Genomic DNA, 23866 nt, shown 5'->3' with positions numbered 1-23866 from the left:
AGTTGTCTAGCGCCATATTTGACCATTCTTCCATCAACATATTGGTTAGCTGTGGTGCTGCGGTCAGTATAGAACTGTGAAGCCTAACTGCAGTTTCCAACATATTCCAGACATACTCAATTGTATTAAAATCTGGAGAAATGTTTCTCGAACCATTCAGATACAATTTTTTCACGGTGAATAGCTGCGTTGTTGTTGTAGGGTTTTATGAGCATCAGCGACTAAGGCCATATTGCTCCGGTATATTGTCGTTAATTAGATGTGTTCTGAGGTCGATTTTCTGTTTTGTTGGAAGAAAAACCCGAGTTTCAGAAGAATAAACTATGCAACCCTTACCTGAGACTGACTAACTCAGCCATGTTGTGAAAAAAGCCCATAAAAATTCCTCCCGTCATTGACGGGACTCGAACTCAGGTCTTTTTCACCCGGTGTGGAGAGGACGGCGATCCTACCAACTGTGCAACTCACGAGGGCTGCGTTGTCATCGTCAAAGCAACTATTGCAATCCAAGGTTTGTTTGTTTGAGTGTGGGCTTTATGGCGGAAGAGCAACATGGCCATAATGCGCCCGTAATCTAGGTAAATATAAAACATTGTGGGTAGTCCAGCTAGTGGTGGACACGAGACAGTCTGTATGCATGGCTTAATGAGGTTCATGCCACACTTTTGCATTTCTGCAAATAGTATAAACAGAAACTCGTCAGACCACATGATCTTTTTCCAGTGTTCCACCGTCCATTCTTGTTTGGCAGCACCACTCTAGTGGAACCTTTCAATTTTTTTACAGACAGAATATGGCTTGGCTTTCGTATAGGCACACGACTGCCAAATCACAGATTCTTCAACTCCCACCGCATCGTTCCGTTGGAAATGGGATCTTACTTTACCTGTATTGAATTTTTGCATCGTTTACAGCACACTGGACTTTCTTTACTGATACACAATCTCTTTAAATTACTGCGATCTCGTTCTTGAAGTATAGGCTTTCTGCCATATTTCTTTCTTTTAGAGCTTTCCCTTCCATGTTCCGCTCATTGTATACTGTAAGGACCCGTCCTTACATTAATTAATAAAAATGGTTAAATATTATGAGAATTTAACTGTGATACGAATAGTGGTTTTCTGGTAAAAACAACATGGGTTAAGAAGCACTGGAATTCAAAAATACCTTCCAGTCACTCCTTGTGTAGTTGTAGCTTGTTTGTATGGAAGTTCTTTGACGAGTCAGTGAAAGTAATATACCATGACAAATCCCCATTAAGACAGAGGCAGATGCACCATAGTAAGGGCCAAGAGTGCTTAAGCTGACCCTCTTATAAATTTCACGGTGAAACGCTATTAGAGGTGGGCGACGTCACCAGGTGTGCGCGCGTGAGGTCACGGGAGGAGCTGTGACGCTTCTCAGTTGATCGGACCTTCCGCCTCTCTTTCTGGATTGTTCTCGTATGTTCGAGGTCCACGGAAGTGGGGACACAAAGAGTAAAGAAGACCCGCCCACGGAAGAGGAGAGGAGACAAATGAGAACACAGGAAAAAGGATGTGCAGATCTCCTATTGGCCAGGAAGAAAATAGAGGGAATTTTGAGAGGGAGATTCTGAAAAGGTTTTCGTGGCATTCGGAAGAAGTTTTCGGAGGAGGCTGAAGAAGTTCACGGAGCGGTCTGGAGAATGAATTGAAGGAGTTGGAGAACGATACTAAGCAGAGCAGTAGTCTAATTTGGGTGATAGCTGCAGACCTGAGATAGATGGAAGCAGTGATAGAAATTCTGCATATCCCGACAGCCCGTAGGAATGTTCACCTGTAAACATGGAAGCCGTAGTGAGGAAGAAGGAAGAATCACACCCTGAGAATTATATAGGCAAAGCCAGTCGAATGAGTGGTCGAACCATTGGCCTACTCGAAAACCCCTCTATCCACGGAAGAAGAAATGCTGACCGGTAAAGAGTATGCGACACTGATTGATTCCAGCCGTGCAGTACCCGGTAGGGAAACACCATAATCACCGAGATCCCCAAATGAGCGCCCCCGCATTCCAGTACCTGAATGACCGATATGAAAGGATGCCGAGCAGAGAGGAAAGTTCCAGGCCAAACACGTAAGTGCTAGAGAGTTTACCGAAATAGGTGTACTTAGTTTATTAAGGAGAGGACTTTAGGAGAAATATGTGTATATATAGTTAAAGAGGGAGATTTAAGTAATGAATATATGAATAAAAGTGTAATGTATTTAAGACGGACGTAGCCTATAATTTGAAGTGAAGCTCCTCATATTAATGCTTGCTGGAAGGAGAGATTATAATAGATAACTGAGAATTGTTTAATGTTGGGAAAGGTTTTTATAATATGTATGAAATTAAAGGTTGAAATTTCAATTTATTATGAGTTGATTTGTGGAGAGTATTTCTGATTTGAGTAGGGGCTAATTAATAAGTGATATATAAAGGTATGGAGGATTAACTGTTCTGAAAGGTAATGTTAAATTGAATTGATTGATATTTCCTGTTGACCTGATTACAGAAAGGGTGTCTGATTGAATAAATGAAATTTTCTTACAAATTGAGCCACGAACTCTGAAGGTTTTTGTGAGCCAGTTCATTGGCGGGTAGTTGTTGGTTTATTATACAGACTGTTCAGAAGAAGAGTGGGAAGAATCTATGTAAAGTGTATGACACGACCTATTGAAGTCCCTGTAAAGAACATGAAGAGACACCACGACATAATGAATAATAATGTGTATTAGAGTAGAATATCTGATGATGAAACAATTGAGTTTGAACAAGATATTTACACATATAAAGGTTAATGAAATAACAAGTCACCAGCTAAATATAGTTTGAATAACTGCTGTTGCTAGTTTCTGTATGATATGTTAATAAACATTGTTTTATTTTACATTCATGTGTTGGAGTCTGTCATTCCGAAACTCAGCCAATCCGGTGGAAAAATACCTAAAATAATTGGGGTCCCCTTTGGGTCTGGTAATCTTCTGAGAACAAACAAGTCAGATGCTAAGTGGGAGGATTGGACTACGGGGATATACATATAAAAAAGGGGATAAATTATAATAATCAAAATATAAAGAAAATTAGGGCAACCAAGAAAAACAATAATACCCACACCCCCCACAATAAAACCAGTACAACCCCCACAATACTTTTGAGATGGTTGCAGCACACCAGTGATTTCCTCTGTTTACTCAATTGTGGTTCCTGCTAAAAGTACTTCAACAATAATAACACCTTTCTGAAGACCAAAAAGCTCACGTTTTTCGCATGATTGGATCGACTGAGATGCACCAGGAAACAGTACACGATCTAGTACCAAGGAACAAATGATCCTACCATGTGAAAACTCACATCTGTATACCGTACGTGTAATTATCTGTTAATGCCAATTGCAAAAGATTTCTAAGTTTTTGGCTGGTGAGTGTATACAGTTTTCATATAGGTATTCCCTCCGATATGTATACGTTTTGAAGGCCATTTCAAATAATGATCCGCTTATGTATGATCCAAGTTTCGTGATTATTATTCAAATTTCGGGATTATTCAAAAAAATGTGATCTTTCTTCATAAACATAATTTCCACCCGCAGCACTCACTTACATTTCTCTAGATAAAAAGCTCTCTCATTTATGTAAACTTACGAATTTGCTGTTGCTGCGTGTACTTCTATGCTGGTCTCCTTTTACAGGGTATGGGCATGACAAGTTTGCCACTACTTTTCGAACAACCCCGATATAACTTAAATTAACACTAAATCTCCCAAACATATTTAGTTTTATGAAAGAAACCATCAACAGAAAACCATTTAAAAAAAACAGTGTGGCTTCCTTGTTTAATCTACAAAGAATGTTCTAAAGGAATGCGTTTATGACTCAAATATTGTGAAATCGTTCGAAACTGAGCAGCGCGACCTTGGTCCATTTTGCAAGAGGAAATGCTATTAGAAGGTAGCAAAGTGATCGGCGTGGTTCGTGCGTATCACAGCTGAAGTGTCTTAAGGCGAGCAACAGATTGGTGGCCGAGTGTCACATGTGAGCTTAAGAGTAATTCTCAACCATTTCAATGGCTGAAAATTACTGCATAGGGATCGGGAGGGGGAAATGGTTACTCTCGATTTTTTAAGGAACAATTGATTCTTTCTAATGACCATTTTGGAGCTGATATAGATTTTTTATTTCTATTATTTTAATGCACTGCTCGACAAAATTAACAGAACAAAATGGTTTTCATGAATATTTTATTTTGAACAGTGTCGTCAAAGACACTTTCACAATAAAACACGCGCCCTTTTAGCCTAAAAACAGATTCTAGACGTTATTTCATTTGGAGACAACGAGGAATGCGGCACCATCCCTCCAACATCAGAGATAGGGACATGTATAGTAGAGTATGTGTTCTTGTGTGGTTTTGATAAGAGAACGGTAAATGCGCAGAGGTACCGAGATCAGATCCTGGAACCCTATGTGCGACTTTTTAGGGCTGCGATTGTTCCAGATTTTCTTTTCATGCATGACAACGCCACTGCATATAGAGCTCAAGTGGTGGAGGAATACAGTATCTTGAAACTGAATACGGTATATGCAACGACTGCCTTGGCCAGCATGATCATGATGAAATCCAATCGAACATATGTGGGACGCCCTAGGGAGTCGCATTGCACGCCGACAGCCAACTCCTCGGTCACTTGATGAACTAAAGCCTGCACTGGTCGAATGGCTTTGCTGCCACAGAATCTTATGGACACCATTATATCGAGCATGGTTCGAGTGGATCATATGCTGTACTGATGTCATGTGACCATAGTTTCGAGCATCTTGTATGGTAGTTGGTCTCAGGCGAGGGTAGCGTGGTTTTTTAGTCCCGGAAACGGATTTTTCGTCCAGCAAACGGAAAATCGACCTCAGAACTCACATAATTTACAAACAATATACACGGAGCAATATGGCCTTAGTCGCCGATGCTCCTAAAATCCTACTACAACAACAACCTTACATGGACTTCTGTAATGTGACCATTTTGGCAATTCTGATTTACCCCTATATATGTCCCTTATACATGTCCGAAGATTCTCTCTGTCTCCTCATTTCATCGTTATTTTGTGATACACCACCATACCAAATTTTGTCCCACTTCATTGCAAGCTGCACGAGTAACACCATGTTTTCTACGTGTTCTGCTGCTGTTGTTGGGTTTTTGGGAGCATCGGTAACTAAGGCCATGTTGCTCCCTGTATATTGTCTGTAAATTGCGTGTGTTCTATGGTCGATTTTCTGTTTTCTCTACGAAAAATCCAAGATGCCGGGAGAAAAAAAAACATGCTACCCTCGCCTGAGATCGACTAACTCAGCCACGTGGTGAAAAATGCCCATAAAAACTCCTCCCGTCATCGATGGGACTCGAACTGAGGTCTTTTCCACCAGGTGGGGAGGACAGCGATCCTACCAACTGTGCTACCCACGAGGGCTCTACGTGTTCTATTAATTTTGTCGAGCAGTGTATAAAAATAGGAAATAAAAGAAATAAAAATGCATCTTAATATTCACGTGTTGTTGGAATTAGATGTCCGATTCTAAAAACCCGGATATGCTTGCTTTTTTTTTTTTTTTTTTTTTGGAATAACCGTAAAATTGAATAGTAAATAGTTGTATATGCTCTCAAAAACCCGAACTATAATCCTTGGACTTGTATCTAATTTCAGGAACTCAATACGCTTCTTACATATGAAATAAGGCGTGGCCCCAAGGTCAAATACTCTTTTTCAGAGACATCTGTGTCACACCAGTACCGAGATAATGGCTTTTAATTTCCGCGTAAAGTTGGCCTCGAAAATTACAGACTGATCACCACCCCATTCTTTTTTCTTCCCTCTCTATCTATGTTTTCCAGTTTAACACTAAAGGGAAACGAACGATAAATATTAACAGCTGTTTGTTAATTATATCTATCAGGTCTCATAACACGAGCTCCAAAATCACTTAGAAAATGTTTTCCATTAAACTTATAATTGGCAAAAATATAAACTGCCCAGAACCAGAAAGGAACAGTCGAAATCACAGATAAAATCTCGATAATCAAATATTTCCTCTTTATAATTGACTAAGTGCCAAGAGCACGTGATTTTTAAACCAACACAGATTTAAAAATATTTTTTATTCCATTATATTTTTATAGTTCAAAATAATACAAACAGCTGAGATACCAAAGATAAAAACGGAAGAAATTACAAGTGAATTTAAAGAAGGAAGTGACGTAATTGTGAAATAGACTTTACAATTTCCTTCTAGTAAAGTCATGCTGTTAGTTACTATGGCAACCGTCTCTCTCTCTCAATTGAAATGTTCACTCTCTGATCACTTTAATATATCAACATATTTAGAGATGTCCTTGAATTAAAATAATAACACTTAATAAGAGCAAATATTGCTACAAATTATTTGATTTTTGAAAAATTTCTAAAGAAAGCAATTAACTCAGTTTCTGGTCTTCCATGACCTCCATTTTTCGGCTGTTGCTTTTACTGATTAAAGCCATTTTTTCTTTCCTTTTCTTAGTAATGTAAATATATTATTTTATCTTAATGAAAGTGTTTATAATTAGTAAGAGAGATGTGACAGATTTGGGTGTTAGTGGAGATAAATTATCATTGCTAACCTCTTCAGAGGATTACGCAGGGATAATCTATCAATTACATTTGGCGTTTTGAATCCCATAAATTTAGAGGGCTTTAAAATATTGCTCCTTGTTTTTATCAAAAAAAAAAAAAAAAGTGGGTCACGTGATCTCCTACATGGGAATACCCGGATGTACTTAGATCGATAACGTGCACGTGACACTAGAATTTTCCCGAGACTGGGATAATTATTATTCTTTATCTCACACATTTTTAACTTAAGGAGGCGTTAACATTCAATTTAAAATTTATGTTTTTTCTTACACCGAAGAACAAAGCTGAGACAGATAAAGATTTAAAAGTTTTCTTTGTTACTTCCGCGTTTATTCAATGCCTGTCCATTCATCACATGATACTTCCCACGTCATAGTCGTTATTTTAAAGCGCCCATGAATGCCCCTCAGCTACTCAGGCATAAATTCTTTAAGTATAATTAGAAGTAATGTTGTTTCCAGGGAGAGGGAGTACGTCACGATATAATCCACCCACCACACCCTCCAAGCGAAAGCGGGTTCGGCGAACGTTAGCGTACCTTTGGAATAACATTTTTCTTGTTTATTCATCTTTCTGTGGTCCTGCAGACCTCGACCTAAATTTATCGCCGGGAGCTCCGGGTGGAAATTTTAGTATAGACGTCAATGTTCTGTTTCCCTTCCTTCTTGACAGGTTAAAAAAATCATGCAGGATCGATCTTGTGGCTGAGACAGAAACTAATCATAAGCAAGGACAAACAGAGAATTTCTCTGACACTAATCTCAACTGAATCCTCCAACTATCTCTAACTCCATCATCTAAATAACGGGATTAAGTTGATTTAGTAAGAGAGATAAGAAGGCGAGGATGAGCGCATAATAAATAGAGATTAAGGGATAACCACGTAGTGCCATCTACAAGAAATGCAAAATCGATTTCGAGGGACTTCAAGTACCACTGCAGCCACATTTTCATTAAGTATCTCGGAATTATGGGAAATTTTTATCACATAGTACTAACCTGTCTCCAGATACCAAGCTCATTAGAGATTTTTTTCCCTTTAGAACTAACCAGCATGTTGTTGAAGGTCAACACACAAAGCATTTTCCTTTAAACAATAGTTATTTTCCATTTTGTATCCAACAGGCATGAGGGAAACGATATCAACCCTCATCATAATACATTTATTTTTACCCTTTATGAAGTTTATCTCAAGAGAAAAGTGGATAGCGACTCAGATTGCCGCTGTCAGGTTTCACCTCAATCTATTCACCCCCCCCCACCTAATGGGTGCCATAATGGCTGATAATGACGGCTTTTTCAACTTGCGCATCACTTCCTTGAGCGAACTTTGCCAATCTACTTCTTGTAGATTGTACTCGCTGTTCAAGATTCCAAGCTGCTAGTTTGACAATCTATTAGAGCTCAGTAAGGGAGAGGATTGGGGTTCTGCTTGTTCCTTTCGTTTTGTGGCAATCAGCTGGCTTCCCGCATAACCTTGTCAGGTGACCTACGGAGCGTACCTCCGCATGTTGACAATTTTTGTTTCTTTGCCTGACAGCGGGTTATCTACCATTTGGAGGTCATTCCACATCTCTTCGACAATGCGATGGGATGCGCATAATGCTTGATAGACAGACAAGCGAATCACCCATCCTAATTATAGACTCATTTAAGAACTATAGGGTAGTTAACAGTCGCGTGCTTCAGAATCTCCTCAAAGGACATGCCGAATAAGAAAAATAGCCTTGTTGAATATAAGGCCTTGGTGCTACAAGGGTTCCAAGAACAAAGATGACGCCACTATCGTGCAATTTGGTCACAAAAGTTACGTTGTTTTCATATTTATTTACATCTCACATAAATTACTTTAATTTTGATATTTATTTATTTTAGGAATAAACTGAACATATTTAGAGGCTTTCAGTTGAAATTGGTCGAAGTCCTTTCTGCCAGCAGCCAAACCCGCCTTGTAACGCATTAATTTACCAACTTTATAACCTTCGTTGTTCTAGCACTAATTGTAAAAATGTATTGGTTTTATTATTTTTTTGACATGCAGCTAATACAGATGTTAGAATTTTTTAAAAAAATCCATGACACTTTTAATATGCCTTTCTTTTATGCAAACATCTGTGTAGAGGATTTCAACAGATATGAAGAATGAATAAATGAATGAATGTGTAAAAATTACATGTTCATTCAATTATTCTAGACGCTTTTAGTTTTTACGGAGTTTAGTTACAAACGGACCATCCAATATCAGGAAAAGACCTCAGTTCGAGTCCCATAGATGACAAGAGGAATTTTTATGGGCCTTTTCCCAACATAGCTGAGTTAGTCGTTGTCAGGAGGGGGTAGTATGGTTTTTCTTCCAGCAAACAGAAAATCGACCTCAGAACACAAACTTACAGACATATCATATACGGCGCGATATGACCTTAAGTTGCTGATGCGCCTAAAATCCTACAACCAATCTTGATATTTTATATTTTAAAAAAGTACCATTGACAGGTTAAAGATTGGGATACAGGAGAACCTTGTTGGCACTTTACTTTCATTTCTGTAAGTTGCATTTTTTAGGAAATACACATCAAGGGAGGGGGTTGTTCCGGAAATCAAAGGTACAGGTCCTTAAATGGATGATCACTGGGTAATGCGCACCTTCTGACTTTCGGTTTGCGACCCGCGCTATAGTTTTTATTGAAAGATGTTGGTAGTATTGCTCATGTGCATTGTCTGTAAATTGTGTGTTCTTAGGTCGATTTTCTGTTTTCTGGACGATGAAAAACCATGCTAGCCTGCCTGAGACCGACTAACTCAGCCACGTCGTGAAAAAGACCCATAAAAATTCCTCCTGTCATCGACGGGACTGGAACTGGAACTCAAGTCTTTCCCACCTGATATGGGGAAGACGGTGATTCTACCAATTGTGCTACCCACGAGGGCGGTAGGTTAAGGGGAAAGTTTGGGGAAAGCTTGTCACCAAATTGTCATACACAAAACTATCACATCCAGCAAAATGTCACTCACCAAATTGTCTCGTACAACTGTCATGCTCCGAAATTTCCAAATAATTCAAGAAAGAAAGCTTATATAGTATCAGCCACAAAAAAAAAAAAATAAATAAATAAAAAAAAAATACACTTTACCCATCCTTGACCTTCAGAAATTTGATTTCTTCCTTGAATTTATTCAAACCATCCACTTCCACAACTGATGGAAGCCTGTTCCAACAATCAACCACTCGCTTACTGAAGGCAAACTTTTGCACATCTATCCTGCAACCATCCTTCCTTAATTTAAATTTATGCCCCCTCGTGTATGTGTGTGTGTGTAGTCTGAGTAAAAGGAAGAATGCCATTCACATTCAGCTTACTCAGTCCATTCAAGGCCTTAAAAATCTCAATGAGATCACCTCGCAGGTGCCTATTCTCCAGACGCTGCAATTTTCAGAACTGATGCCTTTCTAGATAAGAGCATCCTTTTGTTACTTTCACCAATCTGGTTGCCCATCTGTGCATCCGTTCCAGTAGATACACGTCCTTCCTAAAGTAATGCCTAAAGGCTGTGTACAACACTCCAGATGAGGCCTAACCATGGCTTTATAGAAGGGGATAATCCCTGCTCTGGTGCTACTGCACCAATGTGCAGTACTTTACATTTGTCAATGTTAACTTCAGTTGCCAATTTTCTACCCATCTGGCTAACTTTTCTAGATCCTGTTGAAGAAGCATAACCTTATTCCTCATTACCCACCATGCCAACCTTTGTATAATCTGCAAACTTGGAAATTAAGCCTGATATGCCTTCAACAATATCATTAATAAATATAGAAAACAACAATAGGCCCAATACCCAATACCGAACACTCAACACGATGGAAGTTGGAAGACAGGATTTCTCTGATGTAATCTATAGGTTTTGCATTTGTCGAGGCCAAATTGCATCCTGATGTCAGGAGCTAAACTCTTCAGTGATCCGGAGTAGCTGTTGGAGCAGATTTTCCGTTGTGGCATAGAGTTTGATGTCGTCCATATTCATCAGGTGAGAGAGAGAGAGGGTGTACAGATTCTTTTTGTTGTTGAACATAGTGGACAGTAGGTTGAGTGCTGGGCAGAACCACAGTGGAGTCAGGGCATATCCCTGGAACATTCCTCTTCTGATGGAGATGGGATGGGTCTGGTTGTGATGCTCTCTACCTTGATGGTGGTCCTCCATTTTGCCATGGTTGCTTCTAGGAAGTGTGTCAGTGTCGGTTATGCTCGTATTCTTTGTTCTTTCTAGTTGGTCACTTACATCTTCCTTGATTTTTTTCAAGATTGTAGGAGCTATCAGGTTCTTCGTGACGATGGTCCATCTCTCGTCTGCCAATCGCTGTTCGGTAACCTGAACAGTCGGGTACTGTTTCAACCACTTGGTGTGTAGTTTCGTCCTGTACATTTTCATGTCGGTACCTAGCTTCTTTACTTTGTAAGAATGCTCGCATGATGAACGTATTCATTTTGATGCTCCAGTTCATGCTTTGGCTTCCTAGGTGGTCACTAGTGCAGTTGCGCAGGAAGCACTTTCAGTTGGTTATGGTGGCTGGTCTTGCCTTTCCCTTGTGGTAGCCATTTGAATGACAGCGCCACTTTCTCCACTGCCTTCCTCGAGAGACTGTCTCCGACTTTTCGAGCCGACCCCTCTGGACTAAACTCTTCAGTGATCCGGAGTAGCTATTGGAGTTGATTTTCCATTGTGGCATAGAGATTGATGTCGTCCACATTCATCAGGTGAGAGAGAGTGTACAGGTCCTTTTCCCATCATTTAGAGTATATCCGTATTTGCTGTTGTTGAACATGGTGGGCAGTGGGTTGAGTGCTGGACAGAACCACAGTCGCTTTATCCTGAGCCACACTCGATGCAGTTTGTTCGATAATACTACTTCTCATTTTCATCCAGCAATGGAGGTGGACCTTTTTAGCTTTGGCTTTCGCATTCAGTGATGGGTGGTAGTTATTGGGAGCGACACCAGACGACGCCTTTCTCTGCTTCAGTCATCGCTTCGACCTTAGGGAGGTAGTCCCGATGAAGTGACTTTCGCGATTTTTTTGCTTTTTCCCTAGCGTTTTTTATTTTTCATTTTTCCGCGACAGGATTCGAATTCAGTCCATGACATTGATGGTCCGCCTTCGTAATCATTGAGCTAATCGGGCCCTTTAGTATTATTATTATTTATTTATTTTTATTTTTTGGCAGCACAGCAAAATTATCATGGATCTATTGCATACATTGTTGTAGAGAACTTATTATGGCTTCCCACCAACGGGTGTGGAAAGACAGTGATTTTAACCACTGTGCAATTCGCAAAGGAACGTTGATATAATGCGAGCATAATATTCTTTGGTCAATATGATGTTTCCACAACGCCTTGTTTGTGGGAGAAAACAAGAAAATTCGGTGATAAAAACTTGAATCTCCGCATGTCGCCAACTAAGTTGACTCTAAGTGAAAAAGATGTTACAAGTTCCTTCAGTCTACAATAATCGTATCGAAACCATTCCAAGCGGGCAAGATAAAGCAACTACGAAGGCGTAGATGCAAGTGTTGCTTGTTAAGTTTTTTTTAAGTACTTTGGAAGGTTGCCAGTTCTAATGATATTATTTGTTAATACAGTTAAAGGGTGACTAAGCTGTTCAGTCAGGTGTTTAATGATGTTAGTAAGCCCGGCTAAGTCGGAGGAATTGGAGTATTTGAGGTTTTAAATCGAAAACCTCAAACACTCCACTTCCCCAATTGAGTAGGGATTAGTAATATCATTAAACATCATTACATTTTAGATTCCTTTTTAGTGGATTGCATGAGTGGTTTGAACAGCGTTTATATATTTGTCGTTAAAATCGTAAAGAATTCCATTATAGAGAATGCAGCCCATGTCTAATTGTTTAGACATGGGCTGCATTTTCTACAATTGGTAGACCGTCCTCCCCACATTGTGTGGAAAAGGTTCTTGGTTCGAAACCCTTCAATGACACAAGGAATTTTTTGGACTCTTTCTGTGGATAAGTTAATCGGTCTTAGACAAGGACAACAAAGTTGTCTTCTAGCAGAAGCTCGGGTTTTTCATTCAAAAAAACAAGCAAAGTCACTAGATAATCCATCCTATGCAGCACACTTATTCGAATCACAGAGGCCCGATTCGATAGTGAATAAAGGTTCGTATTTTTTTGACTAATATGTGTGTAGTGATTGAGATCAGTTGAATGTGGGGGACAGCGAAGATGGTGGAAATCCGTGTTATGTTCTCCAAACCATTCTTGTACGATTCGTTGCACGGGCTCAGTGGCCTGTCACTGCACGACAGTTGACATCGCATTACAATACGAGGAATGCAGAATAATATCCCAAATGAAGATGCGCCAACATCTGGCTGGTCGGACACTGGAGCATTGGAAACAATGAGTGCTGGTCGGATGAATCCAAATATCTGCTGCAACACGCTGACAGATGCCTTTGTGTGTGGCGCAAGCAACACGAGTCCATGGATATATCCTGTATGGTGCCCATTATTAAGGCCGTTGGTTGTGGTTGCTTAATATGGGGCGAGTTTTCTGACAAGAATTAGGACCCATCGTGCGTGTGGTCAACGAACGTTTCACTAGTGAGATATATCTACCGGCAGTTCTTAGGAAATCATGTGCATCCAGCCATGTTGCATTTTTTCCAGGACAGAAATGGGATCTTCAATAATATGATAATATGCCGTGTCCTCGATCCACACTGTGCACGAGAGGTTCGACAAACACAGTGAAGATACCACCCATCTTGACTGCCTCCATTCTCCTGACCTCAATCCAATTGTACATCTGTGGCATGTTTTAGAACGGGAAGTGAGGCATATCGACACACAACCGTTATCGATTCCATGCCTCACTGAGGAAAGCCTTGCAGGTAGCATGGCTGGAGATCCCTGGGCGTCCGCAGACATCTAATGGAGTCAATGCCTAGGCGAATAGCGGCTGTTATCCGAGCGAATGTAGCTGAACACGGTATTAGGTAGGTAGTCATAATTCAGTGATCATTCAGTGTATATAAACTCAGAAGGTTCACTTCTTGTGTTAGTAACTAATACCCTACTAAGCCTGAGGTAGCAGAGTGGTCAGGAGTGAAATGCAGTAATACATGCTCTTTGAGTGAGGCGTTCAAGCTCTCATGACTTTTATACGATTTAAGGTTGACAGGAGTTGGCCATGTGATTTATGGTCAACACTGACCTGGTGGTCTTGCGGAGTATTAACATTTTTTTTTTTAAAGTGGGAGAACTTTATGAAGAAAAAATAAAAACAATTCGAAGAGTGGATAGTCGATCTTCATAAAACAAAGGCCATACCTCGCCTTAAAATAAATAACATCTTAAATGAACTGATGGCAGTAATCTCTGCAGTTTAATGACAAGAAAACGCAGGCCATCAGCAGTGAGTGCGTTACCTTTGTAAACCGCGTTCGTTCCAAAGCTGGTTCTTCTGTTTTCCACAGAAATTTTCATGAATAGTCTCGAAAAAATCGTTACATCTCAGCCCAGAAGTGGCGGACTCTCTTCAGTTGAAAAAACTCCCAAAACGTTCATCATAAAGTTTAATCTTTTGTTAGCACATTTCGACTGAAAGGAAAGACACAGAAGAAATTGGTTATTAGCTTCTTTCTTATCATTAAACGGTGCAGGAAATCTAAAAATCCAATAAACGTTTGCGCAATATTCAAAATGAGGCCTCACCACGGTCATATGACATCGTAACGTTAACTATGCCAATTGGCAAAATTCTTGTATATCATTGATAACAACAACCTCACTTCTGTGGTCCTCTAGCCTGTCTGAATTGTCCGTTCCTTAACAGAAATCATAAAATTCCGAGGGATTGTTGATTAAATCGTACTACAATCGCACAGGTAACCTCGATTGCTATTTTATTCCATCTTGATTCGTAGCCAAGCTTTGCTAATTAGCATGGAGATATCCCACCATTATATAACGATACATAACTAATGAGGAAATCTGTCAAAAAGCTGTCCAAATGATACAGATCAGGCTGAGGAAATTCGTACATCTGTGTTTGGAGTAGTAAACAGCAAACGCATACCCTTATAAAGGCTTCAGATCCCAGATGCAGACGATGTAAGAAATATCAAACAGAACTCCAAAATGACTTCACGGACGGAACCCGCATTTTAAATTCTTCCAACGTACTTCCGCAATCAATGTGATAAAAATAACTGTTTCTTCTGAAAGAATGAATTCAGCTTCCCGAAAAGCGTCCTTCGAATTATCATCATAAAAATTTGAGCTTTTGAGCTTTGCCGTGAACTAGAACTTCCTGAATGATGGGTGGGAGCGTGACCTTGCAGGTGGTGTGCCAACTTTCGCATTACAAAAAGAAAAAAGTGACCACAAAAAATAACTGCATTGTGATGGATGTTATCCAATTAACTATGCGTATAAGATTAAGATATCAAGGGACAGACAAGTTGCTTTTCATTCTTTCCGTCTCCACTGAACACGTTTTCCATTTGCTCTTCAGGCCTTTTGTTTCAAACTATTCTCAATTCACCTTGAGACCTCAAGGCAAAGCGCAATATACGCAGTTGAAAAATTGCTTGGGGTTTATTTGTAGAGGGGTGTAACCAGGGGATTTCCAAAGTCGATGGCCTAAATTGATCAGTGAAGTCACAGCCATTAATTCTTTCCTACCACTTAAAAGAAATTAAAGAGGGTAAAATTTTCTTAACAGAGCTTTAAGAGGGCAATAGTTCCTTCTCAAAGACAGAGAAAGAACTGTTGACTGTAACTTAAAAGCTGGATTTCAGCAGAATTCTTCAGAGGTTAAATACCACGTGATCAAGGGTATTGACGACATCACGTAAATACTATTTTCTATCGGAATGAAGATAACAGCTAATTCTCGACATAAGTCTCCTTGTCCTTAATCGGATGACTTCTTAAGACCAGCTAATCCTCAACTTTCTTCTTATTATTGATTTAAATCTTAAGAAATAATCCATAAATCGTCTACAATATTATTTCCTTTCCAATTTAAGTTGGTTTCAAAAAATAAATCTTATTTTTGTTCGTTTGCAAAAAGAACAGGTTTTAATTCCATGTGGTTAGTTCAGGTCTCTACTTCAGATGGCAGCACCACCGATTATTCAGTTCTGGGTCTTTTATCAGAGGAATTTCAGTAATGATGCTCCTTCAGTCCCTGTATGGTACACTGAAATCGGTACTAAAAGCTCCTGAAATATCATGGACAAAATCTGATCTGGAGGTACTTCTCAAGGAGAAGCCATACCAACTCCTGGCAAGAAATAGTAAAAGAATGATTGCACTATATCCACTGCCTGAAGTTCGGAAAATTCATTTTTAATCCATTATCCCTTCCACAAACATTGATTCAAATTCCAGCGCCTGCCCGATGTTGGGGCAATAAAAACTTGCGTTATTGCGAGGTTCGAAGCCTCGGATTCTCCCAACCGTATCGGTTGATTTAGTGGCTTTGACGACCAAAATACGACTTATCTAACACAAACCGTGTCGGATACATCAACCGTTGCTATGGTTACTCTAAAAACTGCATCATTACGATTTCTTTATTGCCTTAATTTTATAATGCGTTTGCACAAACTTAATAACAGTTGGTGAACTAGTTATACAAGTATAGCCAAGGTTTAGCCTTCGTTTAAAGCTAAAGGCTTTGAAGAGAGAAATTTTATTTTCTTGCCTGCTTGGAGGTAATTTAAGTTGCTCCTACACGCTAAAGGCGGTTTAGTCTTATTTCGCATTGTGGAGGCCCCAAAACAGACGCACCATCATAAAATATGGATACATTTGATATAATGCAACAGGACTTCTCGTTATTGCATGACATCAAATATAATGGAAGCATCTTTCAAATAGCCAATCGAATGAGGGGTCAAAGGTTATGGGATAAACGCAACAAAGATTCTAAGTATCAAACAGATTATCCAACTCTTCTATTTATATACTTACGTTATAATCACTACTGTAAGGGCCCTTGCGATAGGTCAGGTTCCACCCTGCCGACTCCTCGAACTCCCTTTCGTCTATCGGCCTTGCTGTGAAGAAAGAAGATGACTCGGAGATGAGACGCGCGCTTCTAGGAGCGAGTTCGAATTCGAATCTGTCGCCAAGCTGTTCGTGAATGTTCGGTAGCGTAAGATTCAAAGTTGCGTTGTGGTTCTCTCTGAACTCCAAAGTTTCTTCGGGATCCAATGGTCCTCCTATGGATGCCGACACCATTTCCAACAGGTCGTCTGTAGAACGGATGTACTCGGGGGTTGCGGAGGGGTCCGATGAGCACACGTACTCGTACACCCCCTGGTGTTTGAGCATGTAGTTGAGAGCAGCCCATCCGAAGATGTTTCCAGTGAAAACAAAAGTCTCTAGGAGCCCGTACAATAGGAGGGCCACTCGGTAGCAGCGACCCATTATGTGCGATTCCCAAACGAACTAATTGCCAGTCCGACTTGCTCTAATAACTTGCCGTAACCCGAAGGTAAATGCACATGGTGTCAGAGCTCCCTCGTATCGCGGGTTAATACTCTCCGTCCTTCGCCAGTTCGTCTGTTAGTAGTGAATGGAAAAGCGCGAAGTGTGCGCGCATGCTGGAATGACAGGGGTGGCGTAAACGGGAGACAGGTGACAGGCCAACCGTCGAGAAGCTGCCTTGGATTAAGCAGATAGCCAGAGCGGTGGACGTAAACACCGCCAGGTGGCGTAAATGGCGTGGATAAACTGTTTATACTCATGAGATCATTTCTAACCTGTACTAGGCGCTGAGTGGGTTACCAGAAGACTTGTTATACTCGCTCCTTTCTTTCTTATTTTCAGTACAGTACGTTGTTAGAGAACTCGCCGGTCCTTGCAGCATTCTGGTCTTTTGGTCGTATACAGCGAAAATTTTTTCTTTTATTTATTTTTTTAAAAAGAGGGATTGGAAATTTCTTTGAAAAGAGCTTTGTAACCAGAAGGCAGAATTAAAAAACACCAAAAATAATAGGTCCATAATTTCTTAAGAAAGATGCTTTATGCACAAACATTGAAATAAAAATACTAAGGCTGTTAAAAAAATAATGATCATTTTTTTTTTCACAACTTATCTTGATGGTCCCTCGACTTACTGCCATTTTTCAAAAATATGGTGGTAGCCATTTTTTGATATGCGTTTGAGAATATCCTCTGATATCTTTACAACTTCTGATGACTCAAAACGTTTTCCTTGCAGCTACTACTTTAATTTTGTAAAGAGAAAAAAAATATCGCAGGGGGCAAGGTCAGGGCTGTACGGCGGATGAGGAACGCATTTAACATTAATGCTGACTAAGTACTCGATGACAGTATGAGCAATGTGAGATCTTGCATTGTCGTGATGCAGCATCCACCCGCCTACGTGCAGTTGTGATCGTTTAGGACGAATGTGATCCCTCAAAGTGTGCAGTACAGTTCTGCAGTAAGGTCCCGTAACAGTTGTATGATGTGGCACAACATGCTGGTTGTTGTTGTTGTTGGGTTTTAGGAGCATTGGCAATTAAGGTCATATTTCTCCGTATATACTCTGTAAATTGCGTGTGTTCTGTGGTCGATTTTCTGTTTTCAGGACGAAAAACATGAGTTTCCGGGAGAAAAACCCATGCTACCCTCGCCTGAGACAGAATATCTAAAAAAACAAAAAAAAAAGGCCCATAAAAATTTCTCATGTCATCGACGGGACTAGAACTCAGGTCTTTTGCACCCGGTGTGAGGCGATTTTAATAACTATGCTATCCATGAGGGCACCATGGCGGTAAACCCTCCTTGAATGTCAAAAAAAGAGATGATTATAACCTTTCCTGCAGAAGCCACAGGTCTTGCTTTTTTCGGTGTTGGCAAGGACGTAGACTTTCAAAAGAAGACTTCCTTTGTGGCTTACTCTCTGGGTAGAAATAATGAAGTCATGTCTCATTGGCTGTTGTCACCTTGTGCAAAACCCTGACCTATTTGCGCGGGTAGCATTAGCATCAGCATATGATACTAATGCTACCCGCAGATGATGATTAGAGGCATATGATGCAGAAAAGCAAGCTTATGCAGCATCAGCCGGAAAAAAAAAAAAAAAACCGCTCCCATTTCACCCCTCCATTCGTTCCAAATACCTGTCCAGCTCAGTCTTAAATTTATTTAGGCTATCAACTTCCACGACAAGGGATGGAAGTCTGTTCCACCAACCAACTACCCCGCTGGCTAAAGGCAAACTTCCGCACATCTATCCTACATCTGTCTTTCCTCAATTTGAATTTATGCCCTCTCAGGTGATTATTCTGGGCAAAAGGAAGAATCCCATCAGCATTGAGCATGCTCAAACCATTCAAGACTTTATACACCTCAATCAGATCACCTCGCAGGTGCCTAATCTCCAGACACTGTAATTTGCAAAACTTAAGCCTTTCTTCGTAAGAGCATCCCTTTGTTCCATTCACTAATCTTGTTGCTCCTCTCTGTACTCGTTCCAACAGCTCCACATCCATCTTGAAATGAGGCCTCCAGACCTGTATACAGTACTCAAGGTGTGGCCTGACCATTTAAATCCTTATACAAGGGGATAATCACCTCCTTATCCCTGCTAGAAAAATTCCTGTATATCATTGACAAGACACCATGAACTACTCTTGCAGACCGTCTGCACTGCACAGAAAATTTCATATCTACCTGCACAATTACCCCCAGGTCCTTTTCGTTCTCTACCACTGTCAGTGTAGTACCACAGAGTTGATACGTTATTCTGAGTTACTGCTTCCCATATGTAGTACTTTACATTTATCAACGTTAAACTTCATTTGCCACCTCTCAGTCCATCTGCTCAACCTTTCTAGATCCTGTTGCAGCAGCACACTGTCATTAGTGTCATTAACAACCCTGCTAACCTTCGTATCGTCTGCAAACTTGGACATTAAGCTTGATATATACCATCATCAATATCATTTATAAATGGGCTGGCTGAGGCCCATTTATAAATATAATTATAAAATAATTATAATTATAAAAGGCTGAGGCCTTTGCGGACAATCTCATTGTTACTGTTGAGGCAGATTCCAGAGTCCAACTGGAAAACATCGGTAATCAGGCAATGGAGAAATTACAATAATGGGCCACAAAAAAACAGCTAAAAATTGTACCGATAAAAACCATATCCATCTTGCTGAAAGGAACTCTTCAGGTGCAGCGTCCGCCCCAAATAAAAATAAATGGCCTGACCATCAAACTCACCAAGCAAATGAAGCACTGCACTTAGGAATTATCTTAGATAATAACCTATCGTTCATACCCCATCTAAAACGCATAAGAATGAAAATAAGAAGATACTCAGCCCTAGTGGCTAGGATTACGAGGAAGGACTGGGGACTGAACAAACGAACCATAAAGCTATATTATAAGTCAACCTTCATCCCAGCAATAACCTACGCAGCTGCAGTATGGTACACCAAAACATCACTGGTAACCAACAAGAAAATCCTGGACATGACACATAGGACCATCCTACTGACAACCACACGAGCTTGCCGCACGGTAAGCACACCTGCACTGCAGGTGCTGGCTGGAGCGCTTCCCCTGGATTTAGAAGCTGTGAAAGCAGTACTGCTCTACCTGCAATCAAAGGGAGTGGCCGCAAATCATCAGGACTTCACAATCAACCCAGCAAGCAGTCAAAAAAACGGAAACAGCACGATTACAGACCTCTATCCTTCAGGAGTGGCAGCAAAGATGGACAGAGACGACAAAGGGCGAGATCACTCGTAAATTCTTTCCAGAACTGAACAAAATATACCCAAAGCAACCGGGCTGGTTCTTCCCGGGCTTGCACCTGACCTCGTTACTCACAGCACATGAACCCTTCAACCAGAAACTGTTCGGCTTGGGCCTTGCCAATGACCCAAACTGCACGTGCGGGAAAGTCGAAAGCTGGGACCACCTGCTTTAAGACTGCCCACAATACGAAGATTTCAAATGCACCCTCATCACGAAAATCCATTACCTCCCCAAAGGACTTGAACATCACTTCATTGACACAGAACACAGAAGAGGAGTACCGAGCGCTTTCCCAGTATGCACAGGATCTCTTCACAAGGAGAAGGGTGTTAATTGCCATACATTGAGACTGATAGTACAGTAACATAAACAAATCGCATAAGACAGAGACAACTCCTGGAAAAGAAAATTGTGGAAGAAAAGAAAGGAATAAAGAAAAGAGAAGGGAAAAGAAGAAGAAAAGAAAATGAACGGAGAAGAAAGGAATAAAGAAAAGAAGGGAAAAAGATGAAGAAAAAAAAAAGGACGGGGATTGCCCCATGAGTGTCCCAACCTGAATCAAGTGGACAATAATAGAGCCAACAAACTGCAGCCTAGCTCCCAAAGCCTTACGGCAGCCTGAAGAGGGCACCTTTAAACCCTACTCCCCCGGGGAGACGATTCTCTCGTCCCCCACCCTCATTTCTACTCTGGAGGGGCATGGGCATGCCCCACTGAAACTTGGGGGCTGTCTTCCCTATTGGTCCCCCCCAGTCTTCAGCTCCCCCTCTCTATCTTCACGCTAGCGAAGTCCCGCACACCTAAATTTAAACACATCCAAAATATCTTCGTCCCGGCCTATCAACACAAGCGACGTCAACCCCACGATTAACGCTGGTATGTGTATGCACGTTGTGTGTATACAGACACATATATACATGCAATATATAAATACAATATAAGAATTTTTTATTTTTATTTTTTTTATTATTATTTTTTTATCTTTTTTATTTTTATTTTATTTCTTTATTTATTTACTTTTTTTTTTTTTTTAGGTTCTAGCCACTGAAATCTCAGGCAGGACCTGCCAGAGTAACTTAAGTCTATTGGGTTCCTGGTCTGCCTCCACGGGGCGAAGGTGGGGCAACGTTGGGCCTCAGCAGGGGTCCAGCGGATAAACGACCAGATGAACAACGGTACACGGCATTACACATATACAATATTCATACACTTTTAAATCTCTGGCATTTCCAATTCACTGGAAATGCCCGAGATTTAATGAAACTACGATGAAAACCCACAATGAAAACTACGCGGAGATGGGGGAAACCCCTGGTGCCGTCTGACACTAAATACACCTTACACCTTATCATTTATAAATACAGAAAACAACAATGGACCCAAAACTGAACTCTGAGGGACTCCACCAATAACATTAGTCCACGATGAGCGGTGTCTACTGATTACCACTCTCTGTCTTCTCCCCCTCAACCATCCCTTTATCCATAGCAGCAATTTGCCTCCAATGCCACACTGCTCCAATTTGTGCAGCAGTCTTCCATGTGCAACAGTATCAAAAGCCTTTCTAAGTTTCAAATATATAATATCAAAGTTATTCCCTGCATCCAGTTCCTTTGTGAATACATCATAGTATCCAATAAAATGGTCAGGCAAGACTTTCCCTTAACAAAACCATGCTGTGTCCGAGCTATACCTGAAGTCTTGTCTAGGTGATCCTACAGTGCTTCTTTAACCAGTGCCTCCATTAATTTTCCTAGAACAGAAGTTAAACTCACAGGTCTATAATTACTTTTGTCGCCCTTTGATCCTCCTTTGTGAATTGGGGTCACATTTGCACATCAGCAGTCCATGGGTACCTCCCCTGAGTCCAAAGAAGCTCTCATAATTATGGCTAAGGGTTTAGCTATAATTATGTTATATATTAAAGGAGGCAGCAAAGGCTTCCTTTGCTGCCTCCTTTAATATATAACTGGAGAGATCCCATCCACTCCGGGTGCCTTTTTTATGTTTATCTTCAACAATTTCTCCCCCCCCCCCACTTTTCTCTCAGTTTTCTCTCCCACTTTTCTCTATTACAAAATCATCTAGCTCACTGCCAGAGTTTAACTCACCTCTGGCATTCCCCTCCCTGAATAACTCCTCATGTGTGAATGTAGATGCAAAATACTCATTTAGTTTGTTAGCCACCTGAGCAGGATCATCAATATCCAGTGGACCAATCTGATTCATCGCTTTCTTTCTAGGGTTTACATAGGTAAAGAACGCTTTGCTGTTTTTCTTTGAATCTGCCAAAGATTTCTCATAATCTGCCTTTGCCTACCTAATCTCCTTTGTGACATTGTTACAGACCAGCTTATATCTATCATAGGCATCCATGTCATTCATTAATTTATATGTATCCCATGCATTTTTCTTCTCTGCCATATTGTTTTGTTTGTTATTTGTTTTTTAGGAGCATTAGCAACTAAGACCATATTGCTCCGGGGATAAGCGGTGGTCATTCCCTGACCTTTCCGCATCCTCCATATTTGGTGGTCACGGGCTCGAACCCCGGTCTAATCAAGAAGCGTGCGCTACGTTTTCATTAAATCACTGCTGCTCCTGCCCACCTGGCTACGGAGGCGCCCTCTGCCATATGGCTGATTAGTTCATCTGACATCCATTTAGGTCTAAACCTTGAACAATATTTCTTAGTTGGTATGTAAAGCCTAGTAGCTTCCAAGATAAATTCTTTGAATGCTTCCCATTTTGAATTTGCTGTTGGTAACATCATCAGTTGGTCCCACCATATAGAATTTAAATACTGTGTCAGACCACTGTAGTCGCCTTTACGAAAGCAAAAACCCTTCCCTTTACCCTTGATGGTAGTTACCTCTTTGAGTAAATCCCACTTCAGCACACTGTAATCACTGCCACCTAGTGGTTCCTTTATCTGCAGATTCTTAATGCATGAAGAATCACTACTGATAATCAAATCAAGAGTATTGCTCCCTCTAGTTGCTTCCCGAACATGCTGATTTAGAAAACAATCATTCAATAAATCCACAAAAGCCTTGCTAGTGTGTGAGTGACCAATCCACAAATTCCAGTCAATATCTGGGAAATTAAAATTCCCCATTATAAGATTCTCTGATTTACTGGCCCACTCTATTTCCCTGTAGAGTTTCTTATTATACTCATCAGAGTCATTAGGCTTATAAGACACTCCTACTCTCAATTTTGATCTCCCAATGCTTATGTCACACCAAACTGACTCGACACTGCACTGTCCAGCGATGTCGGCTGGCTTCACTTCCTTGGATTTTATGTGTTTCTTAACTAATAGCATAACGCCTCCTTCCTTCCTATCCTGTGTATCCTTCCTGTACACCTTGTACACCCCA

The 23866-nt window shown here is 40.6% G+C and overlaps 1 protein-coding gene across 1 annotated transcript in view; it reads right to left on the bottom strand.

Annotated features, from left to right (window-relative positions):
* LOC150083893 (equilibrative nucleobase transporter 1-like) overlaps window positions 1-17342 on the bottom strand; it is a 43119-nt gene extending 25777 nt beyond the window's left edge. Inside the window, exon 1 of the mRNA XM_090374934.1 lies at window positions 16671-17342. Within this exon, the coding sequence (XP_090231060.1) occupies window positions 16671-17129 (459 nt within the window). The 5' untranslated portion in view covers window positions 17130-17342. The remainder of the gene's footprint in view (window positions 1-16670) is intronic.
* Window positions 17343-23866: the final 6524 nt, after the last annotated feature.

This window comes from Mastigoproctus giganteus, chromosome 6, assembly GCF_048544385.1.
Source record: "Mastigoproctus giganteus isolate SK-2022 chromosome 6, ASM4854438v1, whole genome shotgun sequence".
NCBI lineage: Eukaryota > Metazoa > Arthropoda > Arachnida > Uropygi > Thelyphonidae > Mastigoproctus > Mastigoproctus giganteus.
This window is presented reverse-complemented; position numbering and strand designations above follow the sequence as displayed.